At 30.1% G+C, this 24,831-nt stretch overlaps 2 protein-coding genes across 2 annotated transcripts; one reads left to right on the top strand and one right to left on the bottom strand.

The window, feature by feature from the left end:
* The first annotated feature begins 9,591 nt into the window (after window positions 1-9,591).
* Window positions 9,592-13,283, top strand: LOC107893765 (thylakoid membrane protein slr0575). Its single transcript, XM_016818851.2, has 9 exons — window positions 9,592-10,029; window positions 10,377-10,423; window positions 10,504-10,606; window positions 10,824-10,910; window positions 11,112-11,195; window positions 11,564-11,617; window positions 12,054-12,134; window positions 12,544-12,589; window positions 13,094-13,283. The coding sequence occupies exons 1-9, from the start codon at window positions 9,787-9,789 to the stop codon at window positions 13,168-13,170; spliced, it is 822 nt and encodes a 273-aa protein (XP_016674340.1). The 5' UTR covers window positions 9,592-9,786; the 3' UTR covers window positions 13,171-13,283.
* A 6,733-nt stretch (window positions 13,284-20,016) lies between these two features.
* LOC107912716 (uncharacterized) lies at window positions 20,017-24,517 on the bottom strand. The gene is made up of 5 exons (XM_016841024.2): window positions 24,101-24,517; window positions 23,934-23,978; window positions 23,509-23,760; window positions 22,944-23,122; window positions 20,017-20,407 (listed from the first exon to the last, which is right to left on the bottom strand). The coding sequence occupies exons 1-5, from the start codon at window positions 24,318-24,320 to the stop codon at window positions 20,216-20,218; spliced, it is 888 nt and encodes a 295-aa protein (XP_016696513.1). The 5' UTR covers window positions 24,321-24,517; the 3' UTR covers window positions 20,017-20,215.
* Window positions 24,518-24,831: the final 314 nt, after the last annotated feature.

Below are 24,831 nucleotides of genomic sequence, written 5' to 3'. Positions count from 1 at the left end.
GCCAAAATTAAACTTCTAAAAACACTAAGCTAGGATTCAAACCTTAGATCTCCTTGCTAGCTACTAACACCACCTCCCTACACTCTAAGTGGCGTCACTTAACCATTCCTCCACAAGGCTTTTTTTTTATACTATTTTCCCCTAACTTTATTTAAAAGCCCAACTACTTGCCAGCCCTGATTATTTTATTATCTAAACTATAATTTCATTTATTCCTAGGTTTGAACTCAAACCTTAATTAAGACCTACTATAATTATCACATGGCTAGGAACATAAAACACAATTTTTATCAAAACCGAAAACAAAGAAAGTTCAGGATTTCAGGATTTTTGGGTTTTGGGATTTTTGGGGCGTTACATTAGCCCATATTGTTTTTAAATTTTTTAAAAAAATTATATTATTTTAATTTAATATTTAATAATTTCATATATATTTTTATTTATTGAAAATTTTTATATAATAATCTTAACATCATTTTAATGTCTATATTAGAATAATATTATATATATTTAGTATAGGTTTATTTTTTTAATGTGTTATAAATTACATAATATATAAAAATAACATAATATAAAGTATTATAAACTTAAAAATGGGTTGGATCGGGCTAGGCTCTAGTCTTAAGTGTTCAAGCTCGAGCTCGACTCATATTTTAAATGAGCCTAATTTTTTTGCCTAATCTCATTTTTTAGGCCTAATATTTTTACTCAAACTCTCCCAAATTTCAGACTTAGACAGGTAGATGACCCATAAACAGGTCTAGTAGAAACTCAGTGATAGATGACAACTACTCCACCAAAATCTAGTAAAAGTACCATGGATCCCCTTATACTAGAAGTCAAATTGCATTTTGTCCTTTTTATTCAAAAATTGGGCAAAGTGGTTGTTATATGTTAAATCAAATAGTAATTTTGTATGATTTCTATTAAAAATTACATCCATTTGTACTGTTAAAAACTGACGTGGCTAACAAAATAACTGGACAATGACACATAATGCATCATGTGTAGCGGTGTACAAATTTCAGGTAAAATCAATTTAACTGACCGAATTAATTCGGTCGGGAGTCGGTTAATAATTTTTTGAAATTCGGTTAACGGTTAATTCGGTTCGAAATCTGTTAATTAACCAAAATTAATAAATAATATTATAATATATAAGTATTAGCCCACGGTTAATTCAATTAATTTTTTATATGTTTTATACTTGTTTTAACCAAAAACCAAAAAACATATAAATTTCGGTTAATTCGGTTAACCGACCGAATTAACCGAAAAAATTTGGTTCGATTATTTTTTTTGAAAAATTTTTGATTCGGTTAACGGTTAAGGGTTTAAAAGGGTCGATTAATTCGTTTAATGCTAGTTTGGGTCGATTAACCGATTGAATATCCCTAATCATGTGTACATCATATTTATGTACAAAAATCGATTTTTAACGGTAGAAATGAATAGAATTTTTAATAGAACGACTAATTTGCTCTTTGATTTTAACATATAAAGATTAATTTACTTATTTTTATGTAAAGAGGGCAAAATATAATCTGACTTCTAATTTAGGAACCATGATACTTTTACAAATCTTGTTAAGAAAAAAAAACTTCAAGTTACATACGTATCTTGCGAGAAGTTGTTCATAATAGGTAGCTCAAATTTTCAATCGAATTATATGTGGCCAAGGATCAGATGCATTGAAATAGCTCTATTTCAAAAAAGGCGCTACAAATTTAGATTTATTTATCCTTACCACAACTCTTCTTGAAGTAGTAAGTAGTATTGTTTATGTTGAATTATAGTGATTCACAGTAGGTCTAAAGTTGGAATCAAGAACTCCATCTCTTCTGCCTCTTTTCTCTGCAGTTATAAAACTTAAAATGAATAAATTATTAGAATAATAAATAAATATATTATATAAAACTTTAATAAATCATAAATTAAGATCTTGTCATGTCAAATCATCAAGAACAAAATAATAATAGAACTAGATGTAGAAGCGTATCTAAATCCATGAATTCCTTAAAATCTACGAATTCTTGGGGATTTGATCTTTCAAATTATCACACAAAAATTTAGATAATATTTGCTCTCTTTCCTAAGGATGGGATATTAGATAAGATATCTTGTGTGTAATTTGGGAACCATAACCCTAACATTTATAACATTGGCATATTAGTTCTAATTCCTAACTAGCCTATCATTAATTAGAATTTGATTAGAACTCAATTACTAAAGTATCTACACATATTTTGACCCATACTTTATTTAAAAATTAAAGCCCAATAAAACTCTAACCAAATTAGATCACTTTTAATTTGGGCTAACCTATCATGATTGTAAATAATAACATGTAATTACCTTTATTATATATGTGATGTCCATATTTTCCAACAATCTCCCACTTGGATCACACATATATATACTAATTCCTTTATACATGTCATTATATAACCTTATGAGCTCAAAATTTTACTATCATATCTAAAAGGTATTCCGAACAATCTCGTCCATTAATTATGCTAACATAGAACCAAGTTGACTTTTGTTACATATATCGTAACTAAATCCATCCCTAAACACATATATTAACTCAAAAAATGACATATATCAAGTATGGATGTGTAGCATGTAAATTACGTGCAATATGATCTAAACATGTCTATTTTCAACTAGTCCTCTTTAAATTTAAGTGAGGTCAGTATCAAAATAACAAACAGAGTGAATAAACTGAATACTTTATTTCTGATCAGAAAATAACCAAATACATAAATGTCTGAAAACAAACATAAAACAAATAAAATATAAATTCCTACTAAATCATGATATCCTCAAACAATGTAACACCCATGTGAGCAGTGTGCTCATGAAAGACCTTGGGTGGTAAATCTTTTGTGATCGGATCCACTATCATGAAGTTTGTCCTAATGTGTTCTATGGATATTTGACTATTTTGCACTCTTTCTTTCACAACTAGGAACTTTATGTCAATATGCTTTGACTTAGATAAACTCCTGTTGTTATTGGAATACAACACTGTTGACATATTGTCACAAAATAATTTGAGTGGTCTTTCTACATTTTACAAAATGCGCAGCCCTATGACAAAATTCCACAACCATATTCTATGGTTTGATGCCTTATATCATGCTACAAACTTTGCTTCCATAGTGGACGAAGTTACAAGTGTCTGTTTGACACTTTTCCAAGATATAGCTCCTCTAGCTAACAGGTAAATAGAGCCTGATGTAGATTTCTTGCTATCTTGGCACCCAACGAAATCAGAATCAAAATACCTTGCGACCTCCAAAAGATCTGAGCTCTTATAAGTAAGCATGTAATCTTTTGTTCTCTGAAGATATCTCATAACCCTTTTGGCTGCTATCTAATAGTCTATACCAGGGTTGCTTAAATATCTACCTAACATCCCAACAATGTACGCAATATTTGGACGTGTACATACTTGAGCATACATTAAACTCCCAACAGTTGATGCATAGGGAATCTTTTGCATTTTCTGAATTTCAAGGTTGCTTTTAGGGTATTGAGTAAGACTAAATTTGTCTCCTTTAGCAACAGGGTTGTCACCTGGTCTACAACTTTGCATGCCAAACATTTTGAGTACTTTATCGATATAAATCTTTTGTGATAATCCAAGAATACCTCAAGATCAATCTCGATGTATTTGAATTCCTAAAACAAAAAGAGGCATCCCCAAAATCTTTCATATCAAAATGATTAAATAAAAACCACTTGGTTTTGTGCAATAAGCCTATATCATTAGCAGCAAGCAAAATTTCGTTGACATATAGAACCAAAAATATTTACTTGCTCCATTGAATTTGTAATACACAAAATCATCAACAATATTCATCTCAAAACCAAACGAAACAATTATTTGATGAAACTTGTGGTACCATTGACGGGAAGCTTGTTTAAGTCCATAAATGGATTTTGTCAATTTGTAAACCATATTCTTTAAGTCTTCCAACTCAAAATTTTTTGGTTGCACCATATAAATTGTTTCTTCAATGTCGCCATTAAAAAACATAGTCTTAACATCCATTTGATGTAACTCAATATCAAAATAAGCAACAAACACCATGATTATCCTGAAAGAGTCTTTCGATGAAACTAGAGAGGAAGTCTCTGTAAAATTAATACCTTCTTTCTGAGTATATCCTTTAGATACAAGATGCGCCCTATACCTCTCCACATTACCATTTGCATCCCTTCTGGTTTTAAATATCCATTTACAACCAATTGGCTTTGCACCTTCAAGTAATGGGACAAGTTTCCAAACTTTATTGTCTTGCAAAGACTTATACTCATCTTTTATGGCATCAATCCACTTTTGAGAATTAAAACTTTTCATGGCCTGGTGAAAGTTGATTGGATCATCTTCCATCATTCCATTATCATCCTCATGTTCTTGGAGAAATACAACATAATCGTCTGGAATAACATTTCTCCTTTCTATTGTGGACCTCCTTAGTGACACTTGTTCTTAAGGTTGTTGAGTTTGTTCTTCTGGAACAATTATCTCATCTTGAATGGGGAATTGTTCAACATTGTCTTATTGAGGTTCTGAATTCACTTCTTGATCAATGATAGGTATGAGAACTTGAACATCGTCAAAAGTGATAGTAGGAACTAAGGTAGAATCCAATTCCTCCTAAAAAACAATGTCTCTAACCTTATTTCTCCCCCTAAACTCAACATCCTAAAAAAGTGTTGTAGTTCTTGTCTAAAAAATATTCTTTATTATGGGATCATAAAACATATAGCCTCTAGATCACTCAGAATAACTAATAAAGTAGCTACTTGCTGTTTTGGAGTTTAATTTCTTTACATGTGGCCTGTAAGGCCTTGCCTTAGCTGGATATCCCCAAATGTGAAAGTGCTTTAGACTAGGCTTTTGACCTATCCAAAGCTCATTAAGTGTTTTTGCAATTGTTTTATTGGGTACTCTATTCAGAATATAAGCTACTGTCTTTAATACTTCTCCCTAGAGGGACTCAGGTAAGGTAGAATAAGCAATCATGCTCCTTACCATATTCTTAAGAGTTCTGTTTTGTCTTTCAGCTACACCATTCATACTAAGTGATTTTGGCATGATGTACTGTGGGACAATACCGCATTCCTCTAGGAATTTCACAAATGGTTTTAGACATTGTTCACCTGAGCTATCATATCTACCGTAGTACTCACCACCACGATCAGATCTGACGTTTTTAATCCTTTTGCTGAGTTAATTTGTAACACCCCAAACCCAACCTAGACGTTATGACCGAATCCGGCGTGTCACATTGAAGCGTTACTAGAAAAGTCATGTTTTATCTAAAGTCATTCTTAGTGTTTAAAGAATATCTTCGTTATAGATCAAAGTGAATAGAAGCTGTGCACCAGGTAGGATGCCAGAAAAGAAGAGGTGAGTCAATTAGACTGCTTAAGTACCCAGCTCTCCACGGATCCAATCCTAGACATGCACACAACCATTGCCACACTTTAACTGAGTGATTGTTCATGGAAAACCAATTCGTTTAAAACCATTTGAAAAGGTTATTAATTTTGAAAACGTTTTCGTTGCGAAAGCTTGGCTTTGTTATCGCGATATTTTGAAATCAAGTCACCTTTTTAAAACGCACCCTAGAGCTATTCAATTTCAAACAATTAAAACAATATCATATCTAAGCTAACAAAACATACTAAAAACAGTTAAAAATAATTAAAGCGGCCTTGTTACGACCCGAAATATAACTGAAAAATAACTTAAAGAACTATTAATTTAATTAAAAACCATCTGCGCTATCCACGTGGCCACCCTGAATCCTACCAACTCCAAGTCCCCAGTTTAAGGCTCACCTGCAAGAGTAAAAAGGAAGGGGTGAGTTTGGAAAACTTAGTGTGTAAAGTAAACCCAACTAAAGCCTAAATCAGTTCAAGCTTTACTGGGCCTCAGCCCTATTCAGAAATCAGAGTTAATTGGGCCTTAGCCCATATCAATATTAATTTGGGCCATATCCCTATTACAAGTCGAGATATATTGGGCCTTGCCCATATTAACACGGTTGGGCCCATTTCAATACAGTTGGCCCATAACTGAGTAATCGTCTATGAATGTTATAAAATATTATTGACCATTCCAGGATGCCATAGGGAATGTACCACAATTATTTGTATGAATTAATTCTAATACGTCTTAGATTTGTTGACACCCAATCTCATGGTTTTGGTCTGTTTTCCCTTAATGCAATCGACACAGACATTAAAGTCTGTGAAGTCAAGGAACTCGAAAATACTATTAGACACAAGGCATTCAACTCTACCTTTTGAGATATGACCTAAGCGCTTATGCCATAATGATACTGAATTTTCCTTATTTAATTTGCGTTTAATATCACGTGATTCCACATGCAAGGTTTCATTATAGGATGCAACTGTTTCTAGCAAATAAAGGTTGTCATAAGTATTTAAATAACCAGTTCCAATAATATTTGAATTTAAAGACAAACTAAATTGATTGTTGCTGAATGAACAATAATATCTAAATTTTTCCAATGAAGAAACAGAAACTAAATTCCGTCTAAATGACAGTACAATAAAAGTGTCTTTTAAATCTAAATAAAAACCAGTTCCTAATAACAACCTAAAATGCCCAATCGCTTTCACTTTTACCGATTTTTCATCGCTCACGAAGATGTGTCTTTCACCATCACTTGGCTTTCGATAACTCAGACAACCCTCCATAGAAACACTTATGTGAGTAGCAGCATCAGAATCTATCCACCAAGTGTTTCTAGGTACTGGAGCTAAATTAATCTCTGAACATACCAAATTAAGAATTATACCTTTCTTTGCACGCCAAGCATGATATTTGGTACAACCTTTCTTTATGTGTCTAAACTTGTTACAAATGAAACAACTCTCTGTAGCTTGTTGTTGTTTCTTTTGAGCTAGACCCTTAGCAGTTTCATTCTGATATTTTCTTTTTTTACCCTTATCTTTCAGGGCATTAGCCAAATGAGCACTTTTAGACTTATCACACTTCAACCTTTCTTCCTTTCGCACACAATGAAAAATGAGCTCGTTTAGAGTCTATTTCTTCTTTTGGCAGTTATAACTAATTTTAAATTGATTAAACTGTGCAAGAAGCGATACCAAAACCATAAGAATAAGCAATTCTTTAGAAAGCTCGATTTTAAGTGCCTTAAGTCTTGAAGTAGTATGAAACATCTCCATAATGTACTCTCTTACATTTCCTTGACCCTTATACTTCATAGACATCAAAGAAGTCAGAAGTGGTGTCATCTCAACCTTATCGTTTTTAGCAAAACATTTCTCAATTTCATCAAGGAAACCCTTGGCCTGAGTAATCTCTTCAGATTCTGTGCCCCTAAAGGCTTTTGGAATGTTATGTTTCATGATCATTAGACTCATGCGATTTGAACGATCCTACTTCTCAAAATCCCTCTTAACATCAATGGTGCTTTCCGCAGTGAGAGGTGTAGGTTGTTCTTCCCTTAATGCAAGATCTGTCCATATAGCCAAGCACTATAAGTAAGTGCTTTTTTCATTCCTTAAAATTAGTTCCATTAAGGATTGGTATAGAATTTATATTAGTAGATATTGTGGTAGCAGAAGATAAATTAGATGAATATAGAACAAATAAAAATAAGCTTAAATCAATATTTATAAGTAAACAATAAATTCAATATAATGACTAATCTCATCTTAAGATACCAAGTACAAAATTAATATCAAGTCTTTGAATAGAAATATTAATAGTAAGCGATACTCTTGTTGTAGCAATCAAACATTGACAATAAATAATGTCAAACAATTAATTAATCTTTGGAATAACTTATTGCTCACAAAAAAATACCTTATAATTGTCACACATTTATCACCACAGATGTCATTAAAATTCTACCAAATATTAACTTACCTTTAGGTCAATCAATAAACGCATGAATTACGAAAACATATAATCATCTTGATATTTCAAATAAACTAATCTACACAAAAGAGGTCACTATGGCGACATTTTGTTTCAACTAATCTATTTAAAATATTAGACATTCTTAATTAAAAGCCAAAATCTGAATTTATTTATTTCAAAATATTTACCTTAATTTCATCTTTCAATCAAATTAAAAGATAATCATATACATATTTATTTAATTTTCCAAAACAACATGCATTAAACCAATCAAAACATGCGTATATTATATATTTATATATATAAATGAAACATATGAAAATGTGAACTTCTTTTCCAATTTTTTTTAACAAAATGTCGTATAGGTTTATTTATTTATTTATTCACTTAATAAAAATTGAAACACTTGCAAATTGAAACAAAAAATGAAAAAAATATTGAATTTAATATGACCATTCGCTAAAGTAAAATATTTCAAACTCTGTAATTGAATTTACCAATTTGAAAATCACCCAAATTAAAAATTAAAACAAAACCCTAAAATTTTGATATGAATTCAAGATAATCAAGATCTAAAAAAATATTTTAATATAAACCTTCAAAGATCAATATATATATCCAAAATATAAAACCCATGAAATTTCATGAATCAATCATTCAAATGCAGAACCTTAATCAATTCTCAATGATTCGATATGACGAGACTCTGATACCACTTGTTAGAATAATAAATTAATATATGATATAAAACTTTAATAAATCATAAATCAGGATCTTGTAATGTCAAATCATCAAAAACAAAATAAGAATAAAACTAAATGCGGAAGCGTACCTAAATCCATGAATCACTTGAAATCTATGGATTCTTGGGGATTTAACCTTCTAAATTAGCACACAAAAATTCAGAGAATATTTGCTCTCTTTTCTAAGGATGGGATATTGAAAAAGATATATTGTGTGTAATTTAGGGACCATAGCCCTAATATTTATAACATTGGCATATTAGTTCTAATTCCTAATTAGCCTATCATTAGTTAGAATTTGATTAGAACTCAATTACTAGAGTATCTAAACATATTTGACTCATACAACCAAATTAGATCACTTTTAATTTGAACTAATCTATTATGATAATAAATAATAACATGTAATTACTCTTATTATATATGTGATGTCCATATTTTCTATCGTAAATAAATTCTAGACCATTTCCTTTCTACAAATTTTTAAAATAAGGCCCCTCCTTGAATTCTCGATTGGATATAAGTACATACATCAAAATCAACAAAAATAATCATTACAAGTCTTAATTCAACTTAAATCAATCAAGATGATATTAGAAGTTAGCTTGCGGTTAGACTGGTAATCACTAATTTGAAAAGTAATTAAGAAGGATTGCGGTTTTGAAGTAATTATGAAATAAAACCCCTATTAATGTGAATGCTAAAATCAATCTGTAAAATCAACTCAATCTTATTTTTCTTCCTTTTCATCAATTTGTTTGAGAATTTTGTGCCTTTGAAATTAGGAATTTAAGTTTTAGTGTTGATTGATGAATTGGTCAATTCAAATTTGTGAAATTCTAGAGATAAAAAACAAAAGAAAAAGATGATCCTAAAAGTGATGAACAAAATATAAAAATAAAAAAGTGAAGGACAAAAAATATTAGAGAAAAACATTAGTGACACGTAGAGTCATATGTAATTTGGCGGTTGAAACATGAAGCTGAGACTCTAACCAACCACAGCCTCTCATTCCCACGCCAAAAGATAATAACACTCAAATTCCAAACCAAAAGAAGAAGAAAACCAAAGTAATTTCACGGGAAACGCAGAGAAATTTACAAAAAAATGAAAGCAATATCACCACCATCAACGGCGGCTATAATCATCCACTCCCATCATCACTACCTAAATCACCGTCGTTGGTTTTTATCTCCGCCGCCTCCATCAAACCGGCAGTTCCACCCCGCCGCGTCAATCTCCCGACCCCATAGTCTTAAACTTACTTTCATAACAAAAGCGGCCGATTCAACTTCTCAGCCTAATTCAGCAAAAACCATTGTCGCTGATGATGGATTCTCATTGTCCAAGGTAATCAATCTTTTTTTTTTTCCTTTCTAAAGGAGTTTTTTTTTTCTTTTTATGATTTTGAACGAGGTGGTTGTTCAGTTGAAGTATAGGTTTGGTATTATATACAAATTGCTAGGCCTACCTTGAAGGCATCTTGATATTGCGTAGTTACCCTATTTCCAGAAATTCATAACCTTGATTCTGATTTAAAGTTAAAACTAGTTAGAGAAATAGTTTGATAATGCTTATAATTGCTAGTGTTTGTATGTATGTGTGTGTGTGTGTGTGTGTGTGTGTGTGTGTGTGTGTATTTCTCTTGTCTTCTTATACTCGGATGAATATAATTATTGATAATTGTTTATTTGCAGCTTTCATTTGGTGTTGTTGGACTCGGTGTTGGAATTTCGCTCCTCTCGTGAGTACTTTACCAGTTGGTGTTTCCCTCTTTCTCTTTAGCGTATTTGGTTTATACTTGGTTACATTCTGAACATACAGGTATGGTTTTGGGGCATACTTCAACATTCTTCCGGGATCCGAATGGTCCGCGATAATGCTGACTTACGGCTTCCCTCTTGCAATAATCGGAATGGCCCTCAAGGTAAATGTTTTCTTCCTTGGAGTAGGATTGAAATGGATATTTGAAAACATTATGTTTCATATTTCCTCATCAAATAGTGGATTCAGATATCTGAAATTAGGACTTCCACGACATAGTTGCTTGATGCATGATGGTTCAACTTTGTCTGGGCTTATGTTGGGAAAGCCTGACTATACATTTTCATCATGATCTTATTCGGTTGTCGGTTGTATTACAGTACGCAGAACTGAAACCGGTGCCATGCTTGACTTATTCGGATGCTCAAATGTTGAGGGAAACCGCTGCCACTCCTATCCTTAAGCAGGTACTTTCCAAATCAGATTCTTCATCCAAACTCATTTGCAACACTCACACCGAAGTTGGAGTAACTTAGCTTCTCTGCACAATGGCTAAATTAGGTTGCATTAGTATCTTCAATTTCCAACTTGAATTTGTCAACCTGTCCACCATCATGGGACTACATCTGTGCTTATTCAAAAAATGACTTTTGTTTAGCTTTCATTAGGTAAGGAATGATGTTACGAGATATCGCTACGGGGATGAACAGCATTTGGATGAGGCATTGAAACGGATTTTCCAGTTTGGTCTGGTATTTCTTATGTTACTCTGACTCTTTACTTTTGTTTAAGTATCAATGTTTGACACTCATATTCGAAAAATGAATATAAGGATATAATCTCTAAAGATCCTCCGAACACATGAAACAACTTTAAAATATCTGGCCATACCAGTGTTGAACACATGCACTATTTGACACTTGCATTTGAATCCAAGTAACATGTAATATGTTTTTTAATCTGTAAACGCTATCACAAAAATTATTGAACAATAACCAACCCCTACATATAATGGGGGAAATCGAACCTAATTCATTGCCAATTTGCTATGTGTTGTAAAATTTCCTATATCCAAATTTAAGTTATTTGATGTCAGCTCTTTTTCTGTATCAACTTTCAGGGCGGAGGCATTCCTCGGAGAAATGCACCTATTCTTCAAATGATCCGGGAAGAAGTAAGTTTTTTGAACTTCGGTTTAATCTCTAGCATGAAATTTTTTTTTTGCTGATCATAAATGGAAAATATCATTGGTGTTTGTCATTCGCAATTTTGATGAACACGACTTAAGAGTACATTAATAAGCAAATGCGTCCAATATGGGAACTTGTTTTTCCCCTATGGCATATAAAATAAACATATGTGATTTCTGAAGAATATTTCGGCAATATGTTACCACAACTCTTCCTTTTCTTGAAGTATTCTTGTCCAACACATTTGCGTAAGCGTTTGGGATATGACTCTCCAAGAACCATCCAAATAAATGAAAAATATACGCCTCGTATTAATATTCGAGATGCACACCTAAAAATTCGAGTAATATAACTTTAGTGTCTTTCCATTTCCAAAGTGATGTTTGATGCTTTACTTTTTATTTTTTTACCATGTCTTAGGTCACAGAAGATGGTAAATATTGTTTAGTCCTGGTGTTTGAGGCTAAAGCTTTGGAGTTGTCGGATTTCGAAAAGAGACAGGTAAACTAATATGCTCGTACTGTTTTGATTTCTTATTTTACTTGATGTTTCCATGTTTAACACTCTATGTGTCAAACATATTTGAACATAGGCATAGATTATAACCCTCCAAAAACGTGAACAAGCTTGAAATAATTAAAACACATTCAGTGTAAAAAGCGATCCAAACGGATGAATGTGTTGGCCAATCAAATAAAGTAAAAATAAATTTATTTTTATATTAAATGATTAATCAATTCGTGTCAAGAATCTGGATCCAATCGGCCAAAACAGTTCTAAAAAACAAATTTCAAGTCTTAGCTGTGTGACCTGACTCGTGAACATGTCTACCTATTAAGTTATGGTATGTGAATTTAAGACATTATTATTCTTTAATTCCTTAATTTTAACTAAAATGATGGCTTCTTAGGCAAAATTTGCTTCGTTCTTTGGACCAGGGATCTCTGCTGAAGTAGGTGCGTTTTCACTTTTCTTCTCCATAGAAATTGCCTGTGTACATATATACATATAAAATGCTATAAATAACATTTTATAGTATTAAAATTTTAATTATCCAACCATTGGATTTAGTAATATATTTGCATTCATCGTGCATGTCAATTTTGAATTTAATCTGATATTTTTTTTTATATAATTGAGAATATTATATTTATCAATATATATTTATTAGTTGAAAGTTTTTATCTTAAATTATTTTTAATTTATTTAAAATTTGATGTGTGTGATCTACATGAATAGAATATAAAATATGATGGTAAAATTAATTTTACGCTTACATAACTTTTTATATGATTTATATTTTATCGACCCGACCTTCATATTTATATTTTTTCACTTAAATTATGTCAAATTTTCAATAATTTAATATATTTTTCAGATACAAACCACTTTCAACCATTAAAAATACTAAAAACAATAATTATGTAAAATTTGTTTAATATTTTTTTTATATGGCTCAGGGAAGGGAGAGAATAACCTATATGAAGTTAGACTTATTTCAAATTCCACCTACAATGCTTCATCAAGTACATCATGATTTCTTCTTTTGCTTGTGAAATTTTGTATTATATATATATGTATATATTAATTTGCATACGTTTTATATTGACATTAAAGTTACAAGGAAAAGAAAAAGAAAATTTAGAACAATTGAATTTTTTTTTTGTTCATCAGCTAGAATTGATCTTTCATATGGTTGCTAAAATGTATTTTGCTTAGGAAGAACTCTTCATTTTTTATTATTATGATGCATATTTAGCAATATTGGACTAATCGGTGTGATTAATAATCAGATTAGAAACTTAAGGCATGTTACGAACAAATAGGATATTTTAAAAACATATGATAACATACAATGAAAGTTGAGTATTGCTACTAAACTGGTGAACACAGACGGGGCTGTCAAACGAATTTTACCATAAAAACAACAAACATAGCAGCATAGCATCGAAGAAACCATAAAATTAAAAGTTATCATCCTGGAGAGGGATTGGATTAGAATATTTGAGTATCAGGGTAATTCTGTTGCTGTTGGCCTTAATGGTCTGTTCATCAGTGTTATTCATCAGCACGAGGTTTCGAAAAGTATTTAGTAGTGGAATACCCCCTTCAACGCTTATTATTCAGTACCTCAAAAGTTTACCCAAAACTTACCATTTCCTAGCACCACTTTTTGCTTGACCAACCCAGGAATCGTCTTCGCAGTTAATTATATGAATTTCATACAGCATTATTACTGATATCAGATTAAAAGAATGTAGAACAAGCACACCGTTTTTTCATTTTTCTTTGAAATCTGCAGTTATGGTAAATTTCCAGTTTTGGTCTTTGTATTCTTTATACTTTAATTTATATATTCTACATAAAAAAAACGCCGTATATTTCTTTTTTCTCAAATTGTACAATAGTAATTAGTTTTCAATCCTTATTAAAATTGTAATTTAATTTCTTTATTTTAATTTTCACCTAATTATATAAAAAAATTGCGATCGACATTCTTTAAGTTACACGTGCCAATCCTTTGCTTTTTTAGATTATAATAATGCTGAAATTTTAATTTTCGCCCTTTTGTGATGCAATCATTCCTTATGTGACTCATGTCACAACCTTTCAAATTCTTTTTTTTTTTAGCTTATAATAATGGTGAATTTTCAACTTTCGCCTTTATAGAACTTACGATTTAATTTGTATATTTTAATTTTAATAATTTGCTACCTTAATTTTATTTTATAATGTTATTAAGTAATCTAAATATTTTATCCTAATTAAAATATTGATTTAATTTTTTAAAAAAAAATTTAGCACCGTTAAAGTTTTATGCTAAACTAAGGTCCATTACATAGCTACCAAGAGGTTTTTTTTTTAATTATTTCAAAATATAGCACTAATGAATTTAATAGAAGAGTTTAATAGTGTAATAATTAAACTTGAATTTTTAAATCCAAATAATAAAGGGACTAAATTCTTAAAAAATAAAAGTATACAAATTAAATTTCAAATGTATGAAATATATATAGACTTGAAGTATATTTTAACTTTCAAATTTTTACTCATTAATTTGATGCAAAAAAATAATTAAATGAATGCGAACCATGAAAAACCATACTTATCATCATCATCATCATCAAATGAATTTTTTTGTGATTATAATGTAATAAATGTTATTAAAATAAAAGTTAATTCTACCAAACATTCATAAACTATGACTATTATTTTAATTTGGTCTCTAAACTTTAAAATATTATAATTACATTATTAAACTATCAATATTATATCAGTCAAGTCATTTTCTTATTAAAATTATTAAATGACACTTCAAATATTATGTAGCTAAATTTAAAATGAAAATTCTAAAGAAATAGAACTTTAAAAAAAGAGTGAATGGTAAAACTTTTGTAAAAGCTTTAAAAACCTCAAAACTAATATTTTTTAAACATCCATTTTGTTGATATTCATTTTTTCTTAAAATTTTCATTTTAAACTATGTCACATAAAATTTAATATATCATTTAACAGTTGAATTAAAAGTTTTAGTAACAAAATGACCTCATTTATATGACCTCAATAGTTTAGGGATTAATTAGAATTATTTGAAATTTAGAGACTAATTTAGAATAAAGGTTGTAGTTTGTGGATGCTTGATGCAATTAACTCTTACAATAAATATCAACCACATATAGAGATAATTAAATAAAGGGTTAAACTACACTGTTAATCACCCAAGTATTAGTAATAGCAATTGTAACCCCTAACATTTATATATTGTATCAATTTAGTCTTGATTCTAAAAAAATTAACCTTCAACATCACATTGCATAATTTGTTTTTTTCTTTTCTTTTTTAGTTTTGCTTCTCTTTATCACATTGAGAGTTAATTTTAAAAAACTGAGAAAAAATGTAAATGATTACCTTGGATTTTGGGTGTTTCCTTGTTTGGTGCATTTTCGATCAAATTTAGTTAATAATTTTATTTTTTAAGCTTTTTAAGTGAAAAGCTATGAAGAAAAGCAAAACTACAGAAAAAAAAGCTAAATTACACAATGTGTAAATGTAAAGGGTTAAATTTTTTAGAATCAAGATTAAATTGACACAATATATACATGTTGAGGGTTGAAATTGCTATTTGCTAAATTTAAAAGTTGTCACATCATCTTTTCCGTTAACCATTTAAGTGCAGATGATAAAAAGACAAAATCAAATAATTAAATAACTATTTTTTAATTTTTCATAATTAAATAATTAAATAAAATAAAATATACGAATAATTAAATGAATATCAATATAATTTACCCTAAAATGAATTAAAACAAATAAAAGATATATAAAAAAAATGTATTGATGAAAGAAACGTTAGGCATTAATTGTACGGAAGAATATTTGCAAAATTCCACCAGCAATGCCACTAACATGAGACATTCATGCATTGCACGTGAGCACGGACAGAGTTGTACGCATAACATCGTATTCTCTACCAAATAAATATTAACTATAATAGTAATGCGTCTTAAAGAAATTTGAGTTAATTGAGTTGATTAATTTTATTTTAATTTTTTAATTTAATTTGAAATTTTTTTGAATTGAGTTAAGTGAAATGACATTCGAGCTTAGTTGAATCAAATAAAATCATTTGAATTAAATTAAAAAATTAAAAATACTAAATTAAAACTTGCTACAGAATAATTATTCTTGAAAACATTTTCAAAACAAAATAATAATAAAATAAGTAACTTTAGTATTATTAATTAACTTATTTAGTTCATAAAATTATTATTTTAGAAAATTTTTAAAAATTTGACTTTTCTTATATATTCTTTAGATTTTTTAAATTTTTTTAAAAGCTACAAATTTTGGAATTTTTATAAATATTTTTAATTTTAATTTTTTTTGAATTTTTGAAAATTATTTTGATTTTTTTTGTATTTTTTGTTGTGAGAGAGGCTAATTTATTTATTTTCAAAATTAATAGGGGCCAAAGTGGTATTTATACCAATTTGTTGTTCGAATTATTCGAGTTATTTGAATTGTTAAATTCAACTCGACTTTAACTCGAAACTTGAATTATTCATTTGAAATTCAATTTGACTTGAATAACTCGATTTAATTAACTCAAAATTTAATTTTTTCGAATCAAATTAAGTTTTGCTCACCCCTAAACTATAGTATTTGTAACATGAAAAATAATAGGGTAAATTCCATCTAAGGTCACTAAACTATTAATAAGTTTATATTTTGGTCATTCAACTTCAAAAAGTTATAAAATACTCACCAAACTATTTGTAAGTTTTCATTAAATCGCTGGGAAATTAAAATAGTTGTTGTATGGCATTCTCTGTTCACATTGCCTACACCAATTGAAAGCTCTTCTCGTCGTTGTCTTCTACAGTTTAAATTTTTTCATGAAACATTTTTGAACGTTACAAATTTGGGAATCAAAATCTAAGAAACTTTCTTATTCGATCTTTGAAACTGGCCGTCAGATTGACTTGGATATATGATATGTTATTCTACTCATTGATGGATACTAATCCATTGTACTAATCACCGAATTACTGCTTGGAACTCACTAGCCAAAATTTAAAAAACCAAAACAATCTAGTGACTTAAATAAAAACTTTTGAATAGTTCAGTGATCATTTTATAACTTTTTGAAGTTAAATGACCAAAATGTAAACTTATTAATAGTTTAGTGACCTTGAGTGTAGTTTACCCAAAACAATATCAACCTAATCATATATATATTAACATGTTAAAATTTACCTAACATAAAATAATTAACTTGTAAAAAGTTATAAATATAATTAAATACCCTACAACATATGTCAATTCAATCTTAGCTCGATTGATATCAACATTGTTGTTAGTGTAGAAGGTCATGGGATCAAGTGCATTGCAGCACATTATCCTCCTATTTAAGGGTTGGGGAAGGGCTATGGATAGTTCTGGTATTTTATTAAAACAAGTAGATATGATAACAATCTATAATGAAATTATTGTTAAAAAAAAAAACTTTAACTTAGAGATGGTGTGCTCCATATGTTTTACATCTACTCACTTGTGAATGATTTTTTTTTTAAAAAAACAAATATTTACGTAGTGGAATAATTGTGGTAAATGTTTATTTTGTTTCATTCCATTCAACATCTAAAATTATTATTTTATCTCTTATAAATTTTATATATATCTTTAATATAACAATAAATTTTTTTTACCACATTGGTCTCATGAACTAATTAAACATCAATTGAATTGGGAAAAGAAAAAACCAAACCCATTTTGAAAAAAAAGTAATACATTAATAGTGATTGAAGTAATTTAATATACTTCCTTTAAAACAATACTCCCATAGTTTAACTTTTTTTATTTAAAAAAATAACATTTTTAGAATATAACAAAATAATAAAAAATAATTAAAAAAATACTTGACATGATACTAAAGCATATTATAAAACCTTTTTACTCTAGGGACAATTAGAAAAAAATGGTTCTTCATATTATAGTGATTTTTTATTGTTACCCTGATGCGGTCGTTGAGAGCACAAAAAATATCCTATTCTCTGTAAAATAGTAAAGATAATAGTAAAGGGGAAGTAGGGTCGAATCCTCAGGGACCAGATTATACGAATGCTTGTTTTTCGAAATCCTGGGCAGAATCGTGCCCAAGAAAACTTGCGTGACAGAATAAAAATAAAAATAACAGAATTAAAGATTTGATTTGGAAAAAAAATGAAAAAACAGAATCTAAATTTGACTGAAATTGTGATTACGAAAATAATAAAAATAATAAAGAGAGTTGAAGGAAAAGAAATTCTTATTGGTAGATTCTAGCCTCCAGTTGTCTCATTCCGCATTGGGTTCAATCCTCGGCTTTTAAATGACCCTTCTCAACTCAAGTAAGCCAGTTATAGTGGAGAGGACGCCTACGACCACCAGCTCCAAAGATTAGACTTACGATTTTTAGGAAACCTGACTCTAGCCAGTAATCTATGCTAGATCAACGCTTCTCAATGGCGAATCCCATGCCATTTGGTCTCTTTGGCTCGCCAACCTCTGACGCAGTAAGTTAACGAACCGACTGTGCAATTCTTCCAAAACATACAAAGCGGCCGCCTTTGCATATGCTGAAAAGCTTACTTCTTAAGGGCCATGGACGAAAGCGTCAGCCCGTAGTGCGGAGAAACGATGAATACTTGACGAGAAGGCTAAGTACGGATTCTAGGCCTCAAGAACCCTTTTTGGGAAATATTGACAACTTTCGGCTAGATAGGTTTTAGTAGCTCATGATAATGGTGGAAAAGAAAATAAATATAAAAATGGAAAAGGGAATTTTATTGAAAGAAAATATGAAGAAACAAAAGTCTAGACTTTCAGGGGGAGAGTGTTTACAGAAAAAAGATAAACCCAAATAGAGTCACTTCACCCCCTATTTATAGTGCTAGGGAGATAGTCTAATTTAACTTAAATTCTAAAAAGATAAATACATTTAATTAAAAATAAATAGAGATAATTAAAACAAAATCCTAAAATTTAAATAATCCTAATAATTATCCTAATATAAATAAAATGGAATCTTGTAGAATAAAATCTCTTCTTTTTGCATTTTTAGTCCTTGTGTTTTCCATGCTTGCACTTTTGGCACAATCTTTTTCCTGTGTCGCATATCAGCCCATTGTGTCTCCAAATTTACACTTTTGTCCATTAATTTTGCTTTTGCCTCCAAATCAGTCCCTAAAAAATAAAAAGACATAAATAGCTCAAATTAGTAGGATCAAGCTCAGAATAAACACATGATTAATACATAAAAATACGTTATTCTAGAGTATTATCATACCCATAGAGAGTAGTAAGGTAAATATCATAAATATGTTAATATGATATTAAAGATTTATATGTAACGAAATTATGTTGGCGAATAAATTATAAATCATTATTTAATAATATAAAATTAAAATTTTATTAAATAGGGTGGAACAAAATGGAGTAGTGTCCGATAACCATGGATGTGTGTTTTCAACATCCATACAAACATGAGGCGAAGATGGGCGAAGGAAGCACTACCCTATTATTATCTCTACTTTAACTTAGTCAAACATAACATAAATACATGAATCATCAAATTTAACTATAATAAAACCAATAATCTTGTTTAAAAATTGGGTTATCTATTACACAAGTAGAGTTTGAATAAAATTTTCGTGATTTTTAACAGATTCAATTAAACCTAAATGCATATTTTATAGTTTTTATATAAATATTACTATATTAAACAATGAATAATATCAAGTGATCTAACCAAGAAATAAAATTTCAGATTATAGCTCGAATGAAACACATAATTATTATAGACATGTACTAACACGATATCCCTGAAAAAAATTAAAATACATACTACAAATATAATATTAGATATATAAGACGAATAATTAGTATATCAAAATTTATAGCAGTTTAAACACCAACAACATGAATACATCCGACATGCCCAGTTTAATTTCCAGCCTCACACTCAATCTGTCCTTCCAACTTTGTTTTTGAGAGATGAAGAATCTCAAGAATACCACCAACATTGTTCATATATACCATCTTTAGCAGCCTTTAGGAAGAGGAAAACAGATAATTTTGCTGGTAAATTTGTGTTTGTTTCTCTGCCTTTTTCTCACCCATGATAAGCAATTGAACTTCATTTCTTCATCTTTTTCTCTCATTTGAATCTTACCATCATCTTCTTTATCCATAGCTGCTTCTTCTTTCTTCTCTTTTGTTTCTTTCACTTCAACCTGCAAAACCCACTATATCAATGAATTTGTGCCTTCATCCATGCAGTTCGTTAGCCAACTTTGATAAAATAAACCTTTCCATTGTTTTCATTTCACCTATGTTATTCAGATTCAAGTTTAAATTCGATAAATAAACATTTCGATTGTTTTCACCTATATTATTAGATTTTGAATTTAAGTTTAATTGTTGGATGATAAATATGTGTTTAATATATATATATATAACATCTTTGTAAATTCCTCGTCTTAGAGTATGTGGCAAATAAGAAAACTTCAAGTAAAATAAAAAGACTGAACAAGATAAGTTTTGAAAAATACCATTACCTTGTATTGACATATTGTGGAACTTCTTTGATCTTCTAAGGGATGCTGACTTAACTATGGTATTCAAACTCAAATGAGGGTGTCTGATCTTTGATTTTAATGCTTTTCATATATTTAAAGATTCTTGAAACATCAAATGCTACTATTTATATTTAAATATATGATTAATACTGGTTAAATGTACGCAATATCTTAAAGTTTGAATTGTGGATGGAAAAAACAGTATTAAAGGAGTTTGCCTCCAAAGTCCAATCCCAATTAACTTCAGATTTATTATAAAAATATCCCACGAAACATGAGTATCCCTATCTTATATGGATTCTGGATAAGAGGGTATGTTGCAAATGCAACCGATTTGAAAGCCATAAACAATCAAAAGGATGAAATAACACAAAAAACCTGAAGAATTCTTTTAAAGATTTGGCATTTGAAGCAAGCATCTTTGGTTGATCCACATTAAAACAATGAGATGATTCAAGTAAAAAAAAAAAAACAGACAACTTTTTAAAAAATCCCAAAATGTTTTCCGATTCTTGTTTCTGGTGTTGAAAAGCCTGCCCCTGGAAAAGAATCAGAGACAGATCCAACAATCTGTGCTGGAAAGTTGGCTGCTTTTTTCTTTTTCTTTTGGGTAAGGATACACTATAGGACTACAAGATGTAAAATAACACCCAGAGAATAATTAAAATATATTTTATATTCGTAAAATTTTCAAATTATTGAAAATATGACAGCACAAAATATACGATTTACTAAGTTTAACTTATTTTTTTTATTGTATAAGCAAATTGGAGTCCATGTATTTATCATTCTTAGAGGGTCCCTATTGAGATATCAGTCTCCCATCTTGGGAGAATACATGCTATTCGATTTCGAATTATATTTATACATTTTTCATGTTTTTAAAAATATATATATTTTTCATATTATAATAATATTTAAAACATTCCATATTTCACAAAATTTGATTTATTAACCATTTATATTTTAAAATTTTAAAAATGTTAAAATATTTATTTAAGTTCAATTATTGGTGCAGGAAAAGAGGCTAGTAGGGGCAAGTTTATGTGCCCATAAAAATGCCACACCCCTATTGAGAGATTAGTCCCCCCCCCCCCTCAACAAAAAAAACACCACCTTGTAAGGACATTGCTCAATTATATCTGCACAAAAAACAGGCTAGTTGGGCCATAACATCTTAACTCACAGTCAGCACATGTTTTCCGTTCAATTCGATTTTTTCAAATTTAGTATTTTAATTTAAAAAAATAAATTAAGAATCATAAATAATTGTATCAAATCAAATTTTTATATCATATTTTAAATTATTTTTTATTAAATCTGAAATAAAATATTTAATTTTACATTTAAAATAAAAATTAATTAAAAGTAAAATAAATTCAATTTGAATAATTAGGATATTTTAACATATGAAGAGAAACCAAATATAATAGTTGGTTTATTCAGTTTTGTTTTTTGTTTTTCCTTAGCCCTCAGCTTATGTACCCACAATAGGCAGGGGGACCAAATAATGTTAAACAGTCCCGCACTTTGGAAGTGCACACTGTAAGCATATGTCTCTATTCTGGCAATCCTAGCTGTTTTATCTTGAAAATATAAGCCACCATAAGGTATGCAACACATGCAAAAGGACTAAACAAGCAGCTTTATCAACACAATTTGTCGACTGTGACTCCTTGGGGCCTCACACGACACAATAAAGGAAAGCAGTGTCACTTATGTCCGACAGTTCATATAAGATTCATAAAGCTAAATGGCAGGCTTTCTATGGGATTTTACAGGCTTTCTATGGGATTTTATCAGCTCTTTTCTAGTCCTGTGGAAGTATTAAGAATATCTGCAAGCCTGTAACTGACTGCAAGTAAGCGCCGGGCGATATACATCATTGCCCGGCAGGTGCATTTAAAGTTCGATAGCTTTTACCAACACTATGATGGGCTTTAACGGTAGTAAAATGAACATCAAGCCTTAATGATGCTTGAAAAAATTCCCCAACATTGTCCATGATATAAGCAGAACATCCTAAAGTGAATACTATTCTTTTTATGGTTGAGCTGAGTTCCTTAGTAAGTCCAATAAAAGTAGTATTTAGTTTAATTGATTCATGAAATCATCCATATTTCCGAACTGTGGTCATCTTTGTACCCAAAAGAAGAGCAAGTTTAACAGCAGCAGACATGAAAAAGCATACCTGTTCATCCGATTTTGATTTTGTGTTAGAGATTGGGGAATCTTCATTTACAGTTCCCCATCGATGCGTTGCTCTCTCTAAGATTGAAGGGGTTGAAACAGGAGTAAGACTACCAGAACTGAGAGCAGGCGGAGTACTTTGAGTTCCCACATCTCTAGTCAAGCTCTCAGCTGTCGTTTCTGCAAACAGATGGTGAACTAAAACTTCAAACCAATTTTGAATCAAGCAATTTCACCAGTTCAGCTTAGGACCGACCAAAAATAATGAGAAAACCGAAATCAAACGGAACCATAGTGTTCGCTTTAATTATAAAAATAAATGTTTTACATTTAAATTAATGAAAAAAATTTTAAAAAAATATAAAAATACTATTTTAAAATTTTAAAAATCAATGTACCGTACCGGTTCAAGTAAGTTCAGTTAACATTGATATTCAATTCGATTTTCTAAAAAACAGAATACTGCAAACTAACAGTAGAATCTTTTTAAAAAAACTGGTAAGAACCAAATTATTTTGGTCAAGCCCATGAAATGCTGGGAAAAGATGATGAGGAATTTCAGAAACCTGGAATTGGGAAGTGAGCAATGTCATCCTGAAGTGTGGTTGAAGAGTAAAAGAGTGGAGCAGAAATGGTGATTTTGTTTGGTAATTTGCGAAATGACCTTCCACTGAGTGTTTTTGCAGACAAACATTCCACTGGAAACTCTCCTGAAAGAGGATTGCAAATGTACTTCTCTGCTTCATTCCACTTGGAGTTTAAAGCAAATCCCTCAGGTGAGCATTCCAAACTATTATACACTGTCCTCGCCTGCAATGCTGCACAACAAAAAAACAACTTGAAAGTTAAACCTATATTATTCGGACTCGAGTGTTTAATTTTCTAAAGTTTTTCAATATAATTGGAAATATTTATATGTATTCCGGTATCTATATTCGAATAAATGTCAGACAACTATGAAGTTTTTGAATAACAATGATTTAGAAATCACCTTTAAGAGCTGTAGTGAATGAATATGTTGAAGGATCGATCCCATCTGCAAAAATGATGCGAAAGTTGTTAGATTCAACACTGAATTCAATAAAAGGATGCGGATGTTTCAGATAAAAAACTGAATCCAAAACCAAATTTTACAGGAAAGATGAACAAGAGAGGAACCTTTCAAAGAACATCCCGGAGACGACGCAGTGCTGGAAATGGTAAAGTTGGATCGAAATGAGCTTGTATTTTCTCTGAAATTTCTGATATAAGAACCCGAATATCTTCTTGAAACAGTGTTTTCATGGCGGATTCGAGCTTTGAGACCCCACTCCCTCAAATCGAACTCTGGTTGTTCTTCATTTCGTCGCGAAGAAGATTGTTCAATGGCGGACGCCATGCGGGAGTGAAGCTATAGTTTGAATTGTTGGAAGGTTTCAAAATGGTTTGTAAATTTGAAATTCCGCGTGAAAATTTAAAGCCAGGCCACCATGCATAGTAAATAAATAATCAGAAACCGACATTATCTGAAATTTTCGATTTTTTTTAATACTAAATTTCTTATCCGTAATAAATTCCAATTAAAATTTTAAATTCAAATAATAATATTTGAACTTACCTTCTTTTTATTTTCGAATATGCTTACGTATATTAATGCTAAATTCGAATATCTATATGGGATCTCAGTTTACTATAATATTTTTTTAATAATTAAAAATTTAATATTTAACGAATTTGACTCCACATTTCTTATTATAAAAACCAAATACATATTCATAAAAAAAATACTTGATAATGTTTTTTCTTTTTCCTTTTTTCTCATTGGACAAGTTAAAGTTAAAAGGATTGAACAATGGTCAGATTGGTTGGAAAAAAACACAACACACTCCAAAAGGGACGCACAAGCAAAA

The sequence above is a fragment of the Gossypium hirsutum genome, chromosome A11 (assembly GCF_007990345.1).
Source record: "Gossypium hirsutum isolate 1008001.06 chromosome A11, Gossypium_hirsutum_v2.1, whole genome shotgun sequence".
In the NCBI taxonomy this organism is placed as follows: Eukaryota; Viridiplantae; Streptophyta; class Magnoliopsida; order Malvales; family Malvaceae; genus Gossypium; species Gossypium hirsutum.
This window is presented reverse-complemented; position numbering and strand designations above follow the sequence as displayed.